The sequence below is a fragment of the Aricia agestis genome, chromosome Z, assembly GCF_905147365.1.
Source record: "Aricia agestis chromosome Z, ilAriAges1.1, whole genome shotgun sequence".
Lineage (NCBI taxonomy): Eukaryota > Metazoa > Arthropoda > Insecta > Lepidoptera > Lycaenidae > Aricia > Aricia agestis.
In genome coordinates, this window is record NC_056428.1 from 31,567,882 (window position 1) to 31,581,389 (window position 13,508).

At 39.3% G+C, this 13,508-nt stretch overlaps 1 protein-coding gene across 2 annotated transcripts in view; it reads right to left on the reverse strand.

Moving 5' to 3' along the window:
• Window positions 1–7,151: 7,151 nt before the first annotated feature.
• LOC121738850 (tyrosine-protein kinase Abl) overlaps window positions 7,152–13,508 on the reverse strand; it is a 107,569-nt gene continuing 101,212 nt past the window's right edge. For both annotated transcript variants that reach the window (XM_042131107.1, XM_042131106.1), the window contains 4 exons: window positions 11,527–12,966; window positions 10,522–10,659; window positions 9,646–9,779; window positions 7,152–8,548 (listed from right to left, as the gene is read on the reverse strand). In XM_042131107.1, the coding sequence (XP_041987041.1) occupies window positions 8,545–8,548; window positions 9,646–9,779; window positions 10,522–10,659; window positions 11,527–12,966 (1,716 nt within the window). In that variant the 3' untranslated portion in view covers window positions 7,152–8,544. The remainder of the gene's footprint in view (window positions 8,549–9,645; window positions 9,780–10,521; window positions 10,660–11,526; window positions 12,967–13,508) is intronic.

Below are 13,508 nucleotides of genomic sequence, written 5' to 3' on the forward strand. Positions count from 1 at the left end.
CGGCAACGCACCTGCAGCTCTTCTGATGCCGCGAGTGTCCATGGGCGACGGAAGTTGCTTTCCATCAGGTGACCCGTTTGCTCGTTTGCCCCCTTATCTCATAAAAAAGAAGCAATAAAAATTGTCGACGATTACTGAGCTCTGCTACTGCAGAGCTCTGTTGCCAACACTGTTTTTGCCAATTTTAGTAAGAGAAATATGGATAAACCATCCATCTACTAGTACTACTACTATCTACCCATCACAGAGCGTTGTTTTTTGTCGGCGTTGCGAAGCAATCATGAAATCTTATCTTGAATGCGTAAAGAAAGTAACTAAGTAAAGATTTTTAGTCACTAAAACTTCAAGCAGTTTTATTGGCGAACAAATATTTTTAGAAATAAATTTCTAAAAATATTATGGTTGCCTGGTAGAGACTGCTTCCAGCAGTAAGGCCGCCAATTCAAACTATTTCTGTTTTTGTAACGTGTGTAAATTGATCTGTTTTGTTTGTTTGAATAAAGAGTTTTTTATTTTTTTATTTATTATTCCATCAATTTTATTGTGACTTAGAAATCATGTGGCGGAATTAGCAAGTCAAATAATCTATACTAATAATAAATATAAAGCTGAAGTGTTTGTTTGTTGTTTGAACGCGCTGATCTCAGAAACTACTGGACCGATTTAAATTTTTTCTCAGTATTAATCAAGGAATGCTTTATTATATATCCTATGTAGCCTATATTATATTATCACGCTAAGACCAATAGGAGCGGAGCACCAATGAAGAATGTTTCAAAATCGGGTGATTTTTCCTATTGTGCTGCGTAAACGATAAAAATTTCGCAAAAATCATATTATAATATTACAGAATTTTTGCTCTTTAAAAGTTAAAAAAAAGTATAATTTTTTTTTAAATATACTTAGGTAAGTATAGGTACTTTTTTAATTAATATAATCCGAAGACGTTTTTGTATATTTTTAGAAGCTTGCCACAATTAATAAAAGTCTTTTCTTCATTCTATACCTACTTTAAATAATTATGTACTGGTTTTTTTTTATTTCTTTTGACTTGTCAAAAGAAATAAAAAAACTTCTCGTACTTCCCATCACTAGTTCTGATTTATGACATGCCGTGAATTTGAATTGGCCAATCGTAATGCATTTCTTACCTCTCCCCCCGCGTCGCTTACCTCAGCACATTGACACAATAATTTGTTAAGAGAAATCAAAACATTAGGCGTCTATTGGGTTATGTGGTCGCTGATTGGGAAGGATTTGCAATCCGGATAATTCGAAATTCGACAAAAACCGGATTTTATAGACAACGGTTACACGCTCAGTCTGGCATCAGTTCAGTCCACTGTCCATCGATCTGAGACTGACACCAGAACATTGACAGTGTCTAAACACACTTGGCCGAAGTTCCGTGGCGGAAATTCCGCTTAATTAAGTCAGCAATGTCAAACGCATACAATATAAAGGGCCCCCGAGACGATCAAACGGTTTGATTCAAACCTTACGTGTTTGATGCAACCGTTTGATGTCGGTTTGAATGGTTTGTCAAACGACACTGCGCAGTTTCATTCAATACGCGCTGTCGAGTAGGTACACGTCTTGTGATGCAGAAGATGCTCTAGAGTCTAGACTCTAGAGTTCAGATTATAGAACGAGGATTGCGATTTTCTTATCTTATGTTTATAACGTTTGATCAAACGCGTCGGAACACGATCAAACGGAGCGTCAAACACAACGAAAATATGAAATTACATCACACAAGCTTCAAACACGTAAATGTTTGACAAACAGTTCAAACTAGCTTTGTAAACGATCAAATCGGTTTGAATCATAGACTTAATATATACTGGTTTGAATCAAACCAAAATTTACGTGAGTCAAACCGTTTGATCGTCTTCGGGGCCCTTAACGCGACGGGATTTCGGCATAGTGTAACATCGGTAACTTAAAATACATTGCAGGCGGAATCATGCGGATGTATTTTTAAATAATTACCGATTACATTTCCGCAGTGGAACTCCGGCATAGTGTGTTTAGTCACTAAGAAACTATAGGTAGGTACCTAGGTATGGACCATAAAGTTAATATACCTAGCGGAATAGAGAAACAAGGGCCTGAGCAAGAAAGACGTCACTATCAGTAACACTGCGTAGTAAAAAGAGACGTGTGATACATGACAGCAGCACTCTTTTTTTGACGTCCAGTCGGCACGTGCCGCACGTTGACAATTTAATCTCATAGAATTCATGTTCAATCATGCTTGTGTAAGTGTATACGTACCAGCGTTGCCAGATTTTTTTTGTACCAAGTCGGGACTTTTTGAGAAAAAAAAAGCGGGATTCTTCAGTCAAAAGCGGGACAATGTAAAAAAGGGTATAAAATCTATTTTTTTTTGAATTTTTTATCTTTTTATTTGCATTAGAATAACGCTTACGTAGCAAAAGATAGCTAAAGTAGCCAAAGAAAATCCACCCCTCTACCTCCCGTACTTTTATCTTCATTACGCACCTTTCTTTCTCAGCACGCTGCACGTACGTTCGGGCTTTCCCCGAAAAGCGGGACTGAGCCTGTCCCGCGCGGGACATTTAATTTTATTTATTTACACATATTTTTCACACAGATGAAAACCAATTTTGGTTTCTTTTGACAGCTCGAGATTGTTGTTCTATTCCGCTAGGTATAATAACTTTATGGTATGGACACGAAATTACCACGAAAAAAACGCGCCTGCCTTCAAAATTTGTAAACTAATAATAGTATTTTATTAAAAAACACCACCAATGGGTCGTATAATATCTTTAAGGTGCAAGGTACATAATGCAACTCATTTTTATTTCAGATAAAGTAAGGTAATTCTAAATATGACACTAATAAAAAGTTTCTTATTACCTATAAAAAAACTACTTATATTAACTAAAAAAAAATATTTTTTAAAAAGAGCCTACGCCCTGTGCCTGGGCACCGGTGGCGTGGCACCGCCCTATTTACGGCACTGCGCGGTACCCCGTGCCAATCTTGTGGCGAGAATGAAGATAAATAATAAAACACTAGAAATCCATAAAGAAAACATTTTATTTGTATTACAGTTGTACATCTGCATGTAACCAATCTTTGGATTCTATTACAGTTTACAACCACAAGGGGACCGGGCGATTGGGTACAGGTTGAAAACAAAATGGCGGGACCCAAGCGAGGTAAATGTGGGGTTACAAGATATTACACTGAACGTTACCACTATTACAAAATAAGCTACGATATGACCGAGTTTAAACATGAATACCTATACTGTTGCTGCATACATTCATATTATAATAGACATATAACACTAATTGTTTGTTACACTCTGAATGCAGTTCAATTCCAAACCAATCCTCTCAAATGCGTGACTAGAATGTAAAGCGTTTTTATAAAAAAATATAAGTTGGAAATAAAAATTTTGAATTACCATTATTTTACAGTTGCAAGCTTGTTGAGATGTTATAAAGTTGTATGAAATATGCACGGGAGTAAAATAATACACAAAGTCCTCCATAGTGAAATAAACGCCTTACAAATCCCCCGTCGCGCCCAACGCGGCCCCTAAATTCGATGAAACTTGAGCATCAGTACAGTCCCAACAACTGTTTTCAGAGTGATATACACGACTAAAACACGCAAAATTTCAAAATTGGTTATAATCCTCGCAGTAGCGAGGCGGCTTCTAAACGGTAAGCGATATCTACATAATGTATCGGAATCGTGATAAAGAGGAATTAGGGATTGCCCCTTTACAAGAAACATATTCAACCCCTCCATCCGCTAATATAAAATACTTATGAATACAAGTAATCGCTAAGATAGTGTGAAAGATAGTACGCGAATCTATTTTAAAGAACTTACGTATATATTTTTTTATTCTTATAACGAAATACATTTATAATAATGGAGACTAGCATACATCAGTGTTCTTAAATAACTTTAAATATAAATTGTCTGTTAACTATACGACCGAGGTCGATGTAACTAATATAAGTATATGTATATATAGAATTTAAATATATCCCTAAGTTTTTGATCACTAGATACATAATCAAATTATTGAAAAGAATTGTTGAGCATAATCCAATTTCTAAAAGCCGTATCACAGTACGCTAACTTAAAAAATAATGCCACGAGAGTTATTCGCTCAACGTTTGGTACCTAATTCGACCGTAATGAAGTTTGCCAGTCTGCGATGTATCACCAAATTGCCTTTTACACGTCACTTTTAAAGGCCAAATAATTGTTTGAAGAATAAGGCGCTCATGATATTTGCAATGCACACAAGTAATTTTATACATTCTTGATTTTAAACTCACACCTGCGCAAACTTCAGACGGCTACGTATCGGTACAAACATCACAATACAAATCAATCGTGACACATAATATCTCGCTCGCGACACAAGTATACATTATATAAAATACTTCGTAATAATAGGCCTGAAACGAAACGATCTCAAGTTCAGTCTTAAGTGCGATAGTTCGCGGCCACAGGAGTAGGCAACGGCCGATCGCAAAGTAAAATGCATATTGGTCCAAGTTGAAAATAAAAAATGTGCTGATGCTTCCACAATACATTATACCAATCAAGTTCAGTTCATTTTCAATGCTAAATGCGCTCTTAAACGGGCAACAAAAAGTTGTACTATCAGAGAAATTGATTCACAGTCAGGTGGCGGGCCTACGTTATTTGGTTGGATTGTGTCAACTGTCAAGCCTAGTTGACAAATTACCCGACCAAATAACGTAGGTCCGATATTTGCTTATTAATCAAATTCTCCGATAATACGTTCCGATTAATATTGGTCCTAATTATAACAAAATATTAATTAGTAATTTACGACAACGGCAGCATCAATTTTCGAAAAGGTTTTGCGACTACAATATTGACTAGTGTAGTAGCTCTCATTCCTGAATATTGTTCTTCCCTACTTTACCAGCAAAATATATAAAAACATGCCCGTTTAAGCGCACATATTTTGCTCCTTACTATTACAATTATTTACACGACATGGATATCTATAATATCTGCTATCTTTGTCTGTCAATTTACTTTTCTTATTTTGTCAGTAGCATAAAGTTGATATACCTATAGTGGAAGGAAGAGAAACAAAGGCCTGAACAAGCAAGATGTCACTATCAGTAACACTGCATAGTAAAAAGATAAGTGTCATTATATGACAGCAGAACCAATTTTTTTCATCTGTTTGACGTCTAGTCGGAACTTATCGGCACGTTGACAATTTAATATCTTAGAAAGATGCTTGTGTAAGTATATACGTAAACAAATTTTCACACACAGACGTAAACCAATTTCGGTTTCGTTTGACAGCTCGAGATTGTTGCTCTATTCCGCTAGGTATATTAACTTTATGGTCAGCAGACACCAGCAGACATACAAAATCATAGTATACATGACACGTCATATTGAATCATTGGTTTATGATTTTGGGTTACATAATATTCAAAATACAATCAAGTGAGCACAAATACATTTTGGCACTGAAAAGCAAATATACATTATCAGACATTACATACATAATATATATAATATAAAAATTACGCATTTAACATTAAATCGCGATTTAGTTAATATTTAGCTGCAAGTAAAGTTTCTTGCAAATGAGGGACACTTTACCGCTAAAAAGCTATGCCGCGATATAATATTTAATGCTGTAAAAGGCTACGCACAAGATAAAGATCGCTTGAAAAAATGGAAGGGGGCGTATTTGACTTAGTTTCTTTCAGTGGGGCGAGGAGTAAGCTTTTGGTAGATCAGTTGCCACTTGCCAGACGAGTCGTTATCAGGGCGAGCGAAGCGATCCCTAGTATTTTCCACAACCGGTAAACTTTACAAAAAAACTATCACGCCTATTGATTTGTGCTTTAACATAGTAAATGTAGATGTGTTATCATAAGAAAGTCAGGTTTTTTATACGTAGATGTGTTATCACCAGTCAGTCAAGGTGCGACGACGCGAGCCCTCACTAAGCTCGGCTTTTAGCTAGTAGGTAAAATGCGGTCAGACGGTGACACGGTATTGGTGCATATTGTACACAGTGTTAATTGCCCCCTCCAGATTCGTCGAGCGATATTTGACTTGTGCAAGGCCTATCTGTCGAATTCATCATCGTCAAAAATATTTTTTTCATTCGTCAAACACTCACTGGGAATAATAATCATAATAATAATATAGATAACTTGGAATGAAGCTGTCATGTAAATGCAACACTAATTTTTATAACTTGCGTCATCTATCTAAATTCAAAGTTTTTTATGAAATTATTTACATTATTATCCTGGACCTGAAGACACATCGATTTTATCTAAACTACGATACGCGTATTAAGTGGGAAAATGAAAGGCAGTGAAAACCTTAATTATTATATCGAAGAGTTTAGAAGTTTAAAATAATATTTACTTGGTATTATACTTTATAATCAAATTATATACAAGGAAAATACGAAAAAATAAACATTCATTTATAATGTGTAAAAGAAGAAAAAATATCAATAAGAAATACCTTTGATCTTAGTAAATAAAACAAAATGCCGACAATACTAACACCAGCAGTAAAGTGTCTAAGTTTTCGTCATTTTAAAATAAAGTGATACTTCACTTCATTCATAAACATAATCAACACTACACATGCCATTTTAAAGCTTCTAAAAGCTTATTATTATATTTTAAGTCATGAGTCCTTTATAATAAAAGCTTTTTGAGTCACGTTAGGGACTTTAAGAAATTTTATATTTCGTAATTATAAATAGCATATACATAGGCTTACAATGTATTTAAAATGGTTGTTAGATTCATTTCTTAATGAACGCAAATGTTTCTTCCTCAATTTTAAGTATCAAATATAGAATTACCGATATAAATGTCAGTCTTAATATATAGTAGAATCCATGAGTCGTATACTGACGAAATATTAGTAGCATTAGTTGAAAATTGAAATAATACTAGCAAATACTCAGTTCAGTCTTCAATAAAATCCAGTCGAATAATTCAATACTAATAGTCAAATATTTTAAGTTATAAAATGATAACAAAATACTCCAATAATAATACTTTAATTAAAACAAAACTAATTCAATATCTACGGGCAATCATAAATTATTACACTAGATGTCGCCCGCATCGTTGTTCACATAAAATTTTGTTTATTACGTAGTAGCCTAAATTGATGACGCATCAAAAAATATCCTGCATTTTTAGTCAGGCTATATCCACACCACACGTATTAAACGGCTCAGCGTTTGACGTGTGAAGAGGCAACAGACAGAGAGACCCTTTTGTATTTATTATGGATTAGAAACGTTACAAATTTAATAATATCATATGGTTAATGTCTTCTTATTTTCTGTCATTGGATACAACTCATGAATTCATCTTTACTACAGCAAGTATGTACAGGTATCTGAGAACGCTCTAAAGTTAGGCATTAATCGAGGTAGATAAAAAACAAAATATTTTTCGAGCAGTGTTCATATTGTTGAATTTTTTTCTTGTATTTGTTTTGACAAGACATGTGCGGTCTAATTTAATAGTTCAGAGACTCACTGACCACTGTCGAACTGTTTAGTTTAATCCATAACTTTTCTGCCAAAGTCATAAAAAATATTATTTAAGCAATCATTAAAATATATTTATTATGAGTACCGTAAGTAGTAATGGAAATGTCGACTTGGTTGAACTATCAGAGAAATTGATTTATTGGCTGACTAGATGAGGCCCGCAACTCCGTTGCGCCAAAACTCGTTTATGCCACAGCGAATTCGGTGCATCAGACAGACAGACACACTTTCGCATTTATAATATTAGTATGGATGGCGGACGTTCGTAATTCTGCCGGATGACTAACATTGCCTTGACATGCCCCGGCTAAATAACGTAGTTAACCGTTATTTATAAGTTAATTTTTTAATATTAGTTTTTAGAAGATACAAATGTATTCAACTGTGCCTAACTTTAGTTACTTCGATACCTGCACTCAAACCAAATACGTGCAGCAAGCGTTTATTATTTGAAAGTTTTCACACCGAAAGAAGTTGTACTCATCACTTCTCACTTTGACAATAAACATTTGTACTAATTCTGAAATAAATACATACCCTATAATGCAATTCGGAATATATGTAACTATATCTAAAGGAGTATTTGTTGGTAATACGAAGATACATAAAATGCTCTTTGGCGTACATTAATCGAGGTTTTGCCATTAGGGTCCCCCGCTCATTGGACACATCGTGAGTCAAAAGAAATCCTCCAGTGAACGTCGGCCCTTAGAGCAACTTAACTGCATATTAAAATGTATGCGGCACTTAATATACCTACCACAAATGTTTTCATTTACAAAGACACGTCATCACTCATCACGAATATCGTTACTATATTTCGGAGCGCCAAATTGTAATCTGGCGCTCAAATCAATCCTTGTATTGTTAGTATTGTCCTAAAGTTGCGCAGTCATGCGACTGAATGTTGCTTGTTGATTGTAGGAGGCCGGAAGTCTTCAGTTTCATATTTACCTGCAATACAAAATAGTTAACTTTGGTGAACTTAGTATAAGACGACAATATATTACAATGTCAAAAAAATATATCATACTTTATATTTTATAAGATAAATTATTATAGTTAAGACAAGAAATATAGGAAAATCCTCGTTCTTATCTAATGAATCATTTGAAATGTTTTTAGATACCATGAGCTAGGAGTCTACGAATCAAAGGGTAGCTAAAGCGCTGATTGTTATTTATAAAGAAGTTTTAAATCTTTACACACACAAAACATTGTTATTCAACTCAGCTATTCACTCTTTTTCATTTTTGTATAGACAAATTTATGACAATTGAAATTGAGGCGTTTCTCATAGAGTCATAAAGTAAAAATAAAGTTCTTTATGCGCTGCTACTTTCACAGTGACCTCTATGTATACCTCTGCTTCGTTTTGTTACACCAGTACATCTAAAGTTAGCATTCTAACCTTCGCAGAACGGGACCGACAAAAATTAAAATGAAATGCCACTTTATGAACTAGGCTGTGCTCTAGGCCCATTACAAGACAGATTTCAATTGCCCGAGACGTAATGCAAGTCTGCCAAATCCATACAAAATGCGTTGCGTTACGGTCTGAACTGACCCTAGACGTACATTTATCAGCATTTGAGAATTTGTTGTATGAAATGATGTAAAGCCTCGCATATTCGTTCGCTCCGCATTTTGACTATTCAGTGCGTACGGTGCTGAGAAATGTGCGATCAGCCTAAAAGTGCTTAAGAGCCAGCCCACACGGCGCGTTGCGTCAGAATTGCTTGCGTCAGATTTGCGCTGCCGCTTGACGTTATTACGAAGCAGTCTTATCGCTTCGTCTCGGGGGCTGCTGTCCGTCACGTGTGCGTTGCGACGACGCAGCGCGCCGTGTGAACACTTTGGTTATTTGTATGTAAAACAACGCAATGGCAGCGCTTTGTCGACGCATCGCGGACGCAACGCGCCTTGTGGACAGGCTAACTAAACACACCATGCCGGTGGAATTTCGGCATGATTGCGCATTGCTGACGTAATCATGCTGAACTTCCGCCGCGGAACTTCGGCATGGTGTGCGTTAGGCACTTAATGTTTACCTATGAACGATAGCAGCGAGGTCCCTCAACGCCTGCTCAACGCCGTCTGCGAGGTGATGGTGAGTGGTCGCGCTCTGGTGGTGACTGGCCAGCGCGTGCGCTTCCGCGTCGAGTCGCGCCGCAGCGGTACGCAGCTGTATAATTATAAATCCTTACAGAGTGACAAACTAAAGAGCAATCAAGAAAAAAGTATAAGTGCCAACTGCCAAACGGCACTGGCAGGATTGCTGGAAGAATTTCTTGAGAAGTAAGAAGTACCTGCTGTGTCATATTTCTTCTAATGTATAACTTGTTACTTAAATGTTTTTGTGTGCAATAAACTGTTAAATAAAATAAAATGGCAGTCTTATATCGCTATGAGGCGGGTGATTGGACCAGACAAATGATATAACTGGACCCAGCTTTAAGCGGTTTCTTCTAGAGGTCCATCCATATACACACACACGTCACAGCTTAATATCAAATGTGACAACACGTGTTGAAGGTATTAAAAAAGGGTGACATTGATGGGGTAAAATTTTGTGTGAACTGAGTGTCTAAACACACCATGCCGAAGATCATACGCGACCGAAGTTCGGCAAGATTACGCCTGTGGTGATACACCATGCCGAAATTACGTCGCGACATAGCGTACACCCGAACTTAACACTTCCACGCGATGTTTTTTTACGCTCGTTCTTATCGATACAAACGCAAGTTGAACGCGCAGCAAAAGCATGGAAGCCGACACATTTTTATATCTGAAAAAACGCGATGAAAACGAGCAGAAGACGAGCGCATCTAAAACGCGCGTCGTCAGTACGCAAAAAATACGTCGTGTGAAAGGGTTCTAAGATGTGGATGCTCCACTCCTGGCTCCTAGACAGACAGACACACCTGTATACGCAGGTGCGGGGCGCAGCGAGGCGCGGTTGCGGCGCTCGCGCACTCCGCGCCGAGCCGCGCGAGACGCTCCGACGTCTGCAGACGCCACATCGAGCCACGCCCCCCGCCGCCGCCGCAGCCGCGACGCACCTAAACATCATTACAAAACTTTATAATATTTGTAATAGAATATTTCAAGTATAATTATTGTCTAGTACTAATTATTAATATATAAATTAAAATAAAAAAAAATTGACAACTTGTTGTCAACACACTTCGACCTTAAAATATAAAAGAGTATAATTCGTATTTGCTTTATGTTAGGCTTATCACTCAAAAATCTGTCATCTTTCCTATAGTTTGTGCGTTATAGGATGATAATATGGGTGACAGTTTTCATATTCCTTGCTACGGTTTTTTTTACAAGAAAACAAAAAAAAATCAAAATGTAATAAATTATATTCCATCTACAAAAACAAATGTTTCCTATAATTTTAAATGAATAAAAATGAAATGTTGCTAAATGCTAACTTATTAATATAACATTATAAATATTAACTGTGAAATAGGAGTATAAAATTATTATTGTTACGAAAATAATTGAAAAATGTCAGATGCATGAAACGGAACTTATGTCAATAGAGATTGACTCTGTTGAATGGAAATCAAATCGATAAAAAGGGCGGCCATCTTAAATCGCCGGCACCACTGAAATGTCAGTACGAAATCGATAATTTCGATTTCAATTCCTTTACGAAGTGATTCGATATTTTTAAATTATCGATTAATTTTTGTTAGGTAACTTCTCTACTATTGTCAATTATAATGTGTCACACATATCATCATAAAACGCACAAACTATAGTATCTGTGTTGTAGTGTGTGTAATGTTTTATTTGTTAAAAAAATGTTTGATAAAAGCATAATTTTAAAATAATATTAGCTTGATGCACTCCTTCACGATATATAAACTATAACTGTGCAAAATTTACGATTATAAAGAATGAAAATTAAGTACCTCATTAGTGCACCATTCCAAAGAAGCCCGTAGTGAGGTGAGGGCGTCACCCTCCTCGGAGTCGAAGGAGGCGGGAGGCGTGAGGGGCGTGGCGTATATCCCGCCCTTGCCCAGCGGCCTGGCGCGCACTGTGGGCTTGCTGGCCACGGCCGGCTTGTCGTCCCCGCGACGAACTTGCACGCTGCTACTTCGGCCCAAGCCCCCACTCCTTTCCTCCGGTGACCCCTCCTCGCTGTCGTCACCTTTCGGCCGCAGCTTCGGGCTTAATCTCTCGTCGCTCTCCTTGTTCTCCCACAATTTCTTCAAGCTACTGATGCTGCCGGTACTCCGGCGCTTGTCGTCCTCGTCGCCGCCGCTCGTGTCCAGCGATCCACTCTCGGATCGCTTCTTATCGGAATCGTCGCTCTTCGAGGACACGTCCTTCCTCGAATCCTCGGGGGAACTCTGCTCCGCCTTCTTGACGGTCCCGTTCGTGGCGGGATTCGAGCTGTCCACTTTTCGCAGCCGGGACTTAAAATCGATTATCGACCGCCCAGACTCCTCGTTGTCTCTGTTGGTGCTACTGAATTTGTTAGTTTCGACTTTCTTCAGCTGCGACTTGAAATCTGTGCTAGCCTTTCCCTCGTCGATTTTCCTATCGACGTTGCTGGTGAACGAGGTCTTTCGGAGGCTCGCCTTGAGATCGATAGGGGACACGGTGTCCTTGCCGTTGTCGACCGGCTTCTGCACCTCCAGCTTTTTGTCGGATTTCCGGAGAGCTTCTATATTCAAGCTCTCGGATAGCTCGGAGACGAGGCGCGTGACGGGGTCCCCGAAGGTCGCGTGTTTCTCGATCACCTCGTGGGGAGGGGAATCTTTGAGCTTCTGCTTCTTTTTGTCCGCTCTCTCCTTGATCTCGGCCACCAGCTTCAGCTCAAGCATTTCCTTCATAATCTGCTTGGCGGGTTTCTCCTCCTCCTGGTAGTCGGGCGCGACAGGGCTGTCGTCGAAGGTGGTGTCAGTGCCGGCGTCGCGGCAGCAGTCGGGGGGCGGGGGCGGCGGGGGCGGGTGGGGGTCCTCCGGTGGGGGCGGCAGGTCAGGCGGAGGCGGGGGGAACTCGAGCTCGGCCAGGCGGGGGCGGGGCTTGGCGGGGCTGTTGGCGAACGAGCGCAGAGGCGGGGCGGCGCGGGTCGCTCGCGGGGAGGCGGGCGCGGGGGCAGTGACGCCGCCGGACGAGTTGGAGCGGATCATGTGAGGCTGGGCTCGGGCCGTCCGGGGCGAGAGAGACCTCGCCTCCTCGGGGCGGGGCTCACGCGGCACGTTGCAAGGGGCGTTGGAGCCGTCGCTCTGCCGCAGGGACTCCAGAAACGCGCCGATACGAGCGCCCTTGGGGAGAGTGCCGTATCTGTTGATAGCGCGCTTCACGTTCTGGACTTCTAAAGCGGCAACTTGCACCCCTTGCTGTAATGTTATAAATTCACAATTAACATTTTAAGTTTTGATACAGTTAAATTCAAAGCAACGCCCTCAGTCTCAAAAACTAATTCGATGCAATACTTTTTTTACTTTTCTAATTGTATAATATTCTTATAGGTAAACAGCGGAAGATATATGGTAATTTCGGAAAATACAGATGTGGCGGTACCCACAATTAGCCTAACATTTCTGCATCGCGCTATCGAAGTTTTCTAAGCGCTTCGGTATATATACGACAGCTGATATGCATCACGTGTGCTCCGGCCTGACCGAGCATACCACCTCGCTCGGTCGGAAGATCTTCCTTTGCGGCCACCACACATATCCCACACAGATAACGCTAAATCAGCGAACATTAATTTCACTTGCGCCGACCATGTATCTGAGCTTACCCCGATTAATCCCGGGCGCGCACTAGCGGCCAGGTCGCGGCGGCCATCGAAAGTAAGGTGTGGCCGCTGGTCGCGTTGCGGCCAGGTCCGCGTCGTCTATAGCGGTTTCATACTGAAGTATATTATATCTCGATA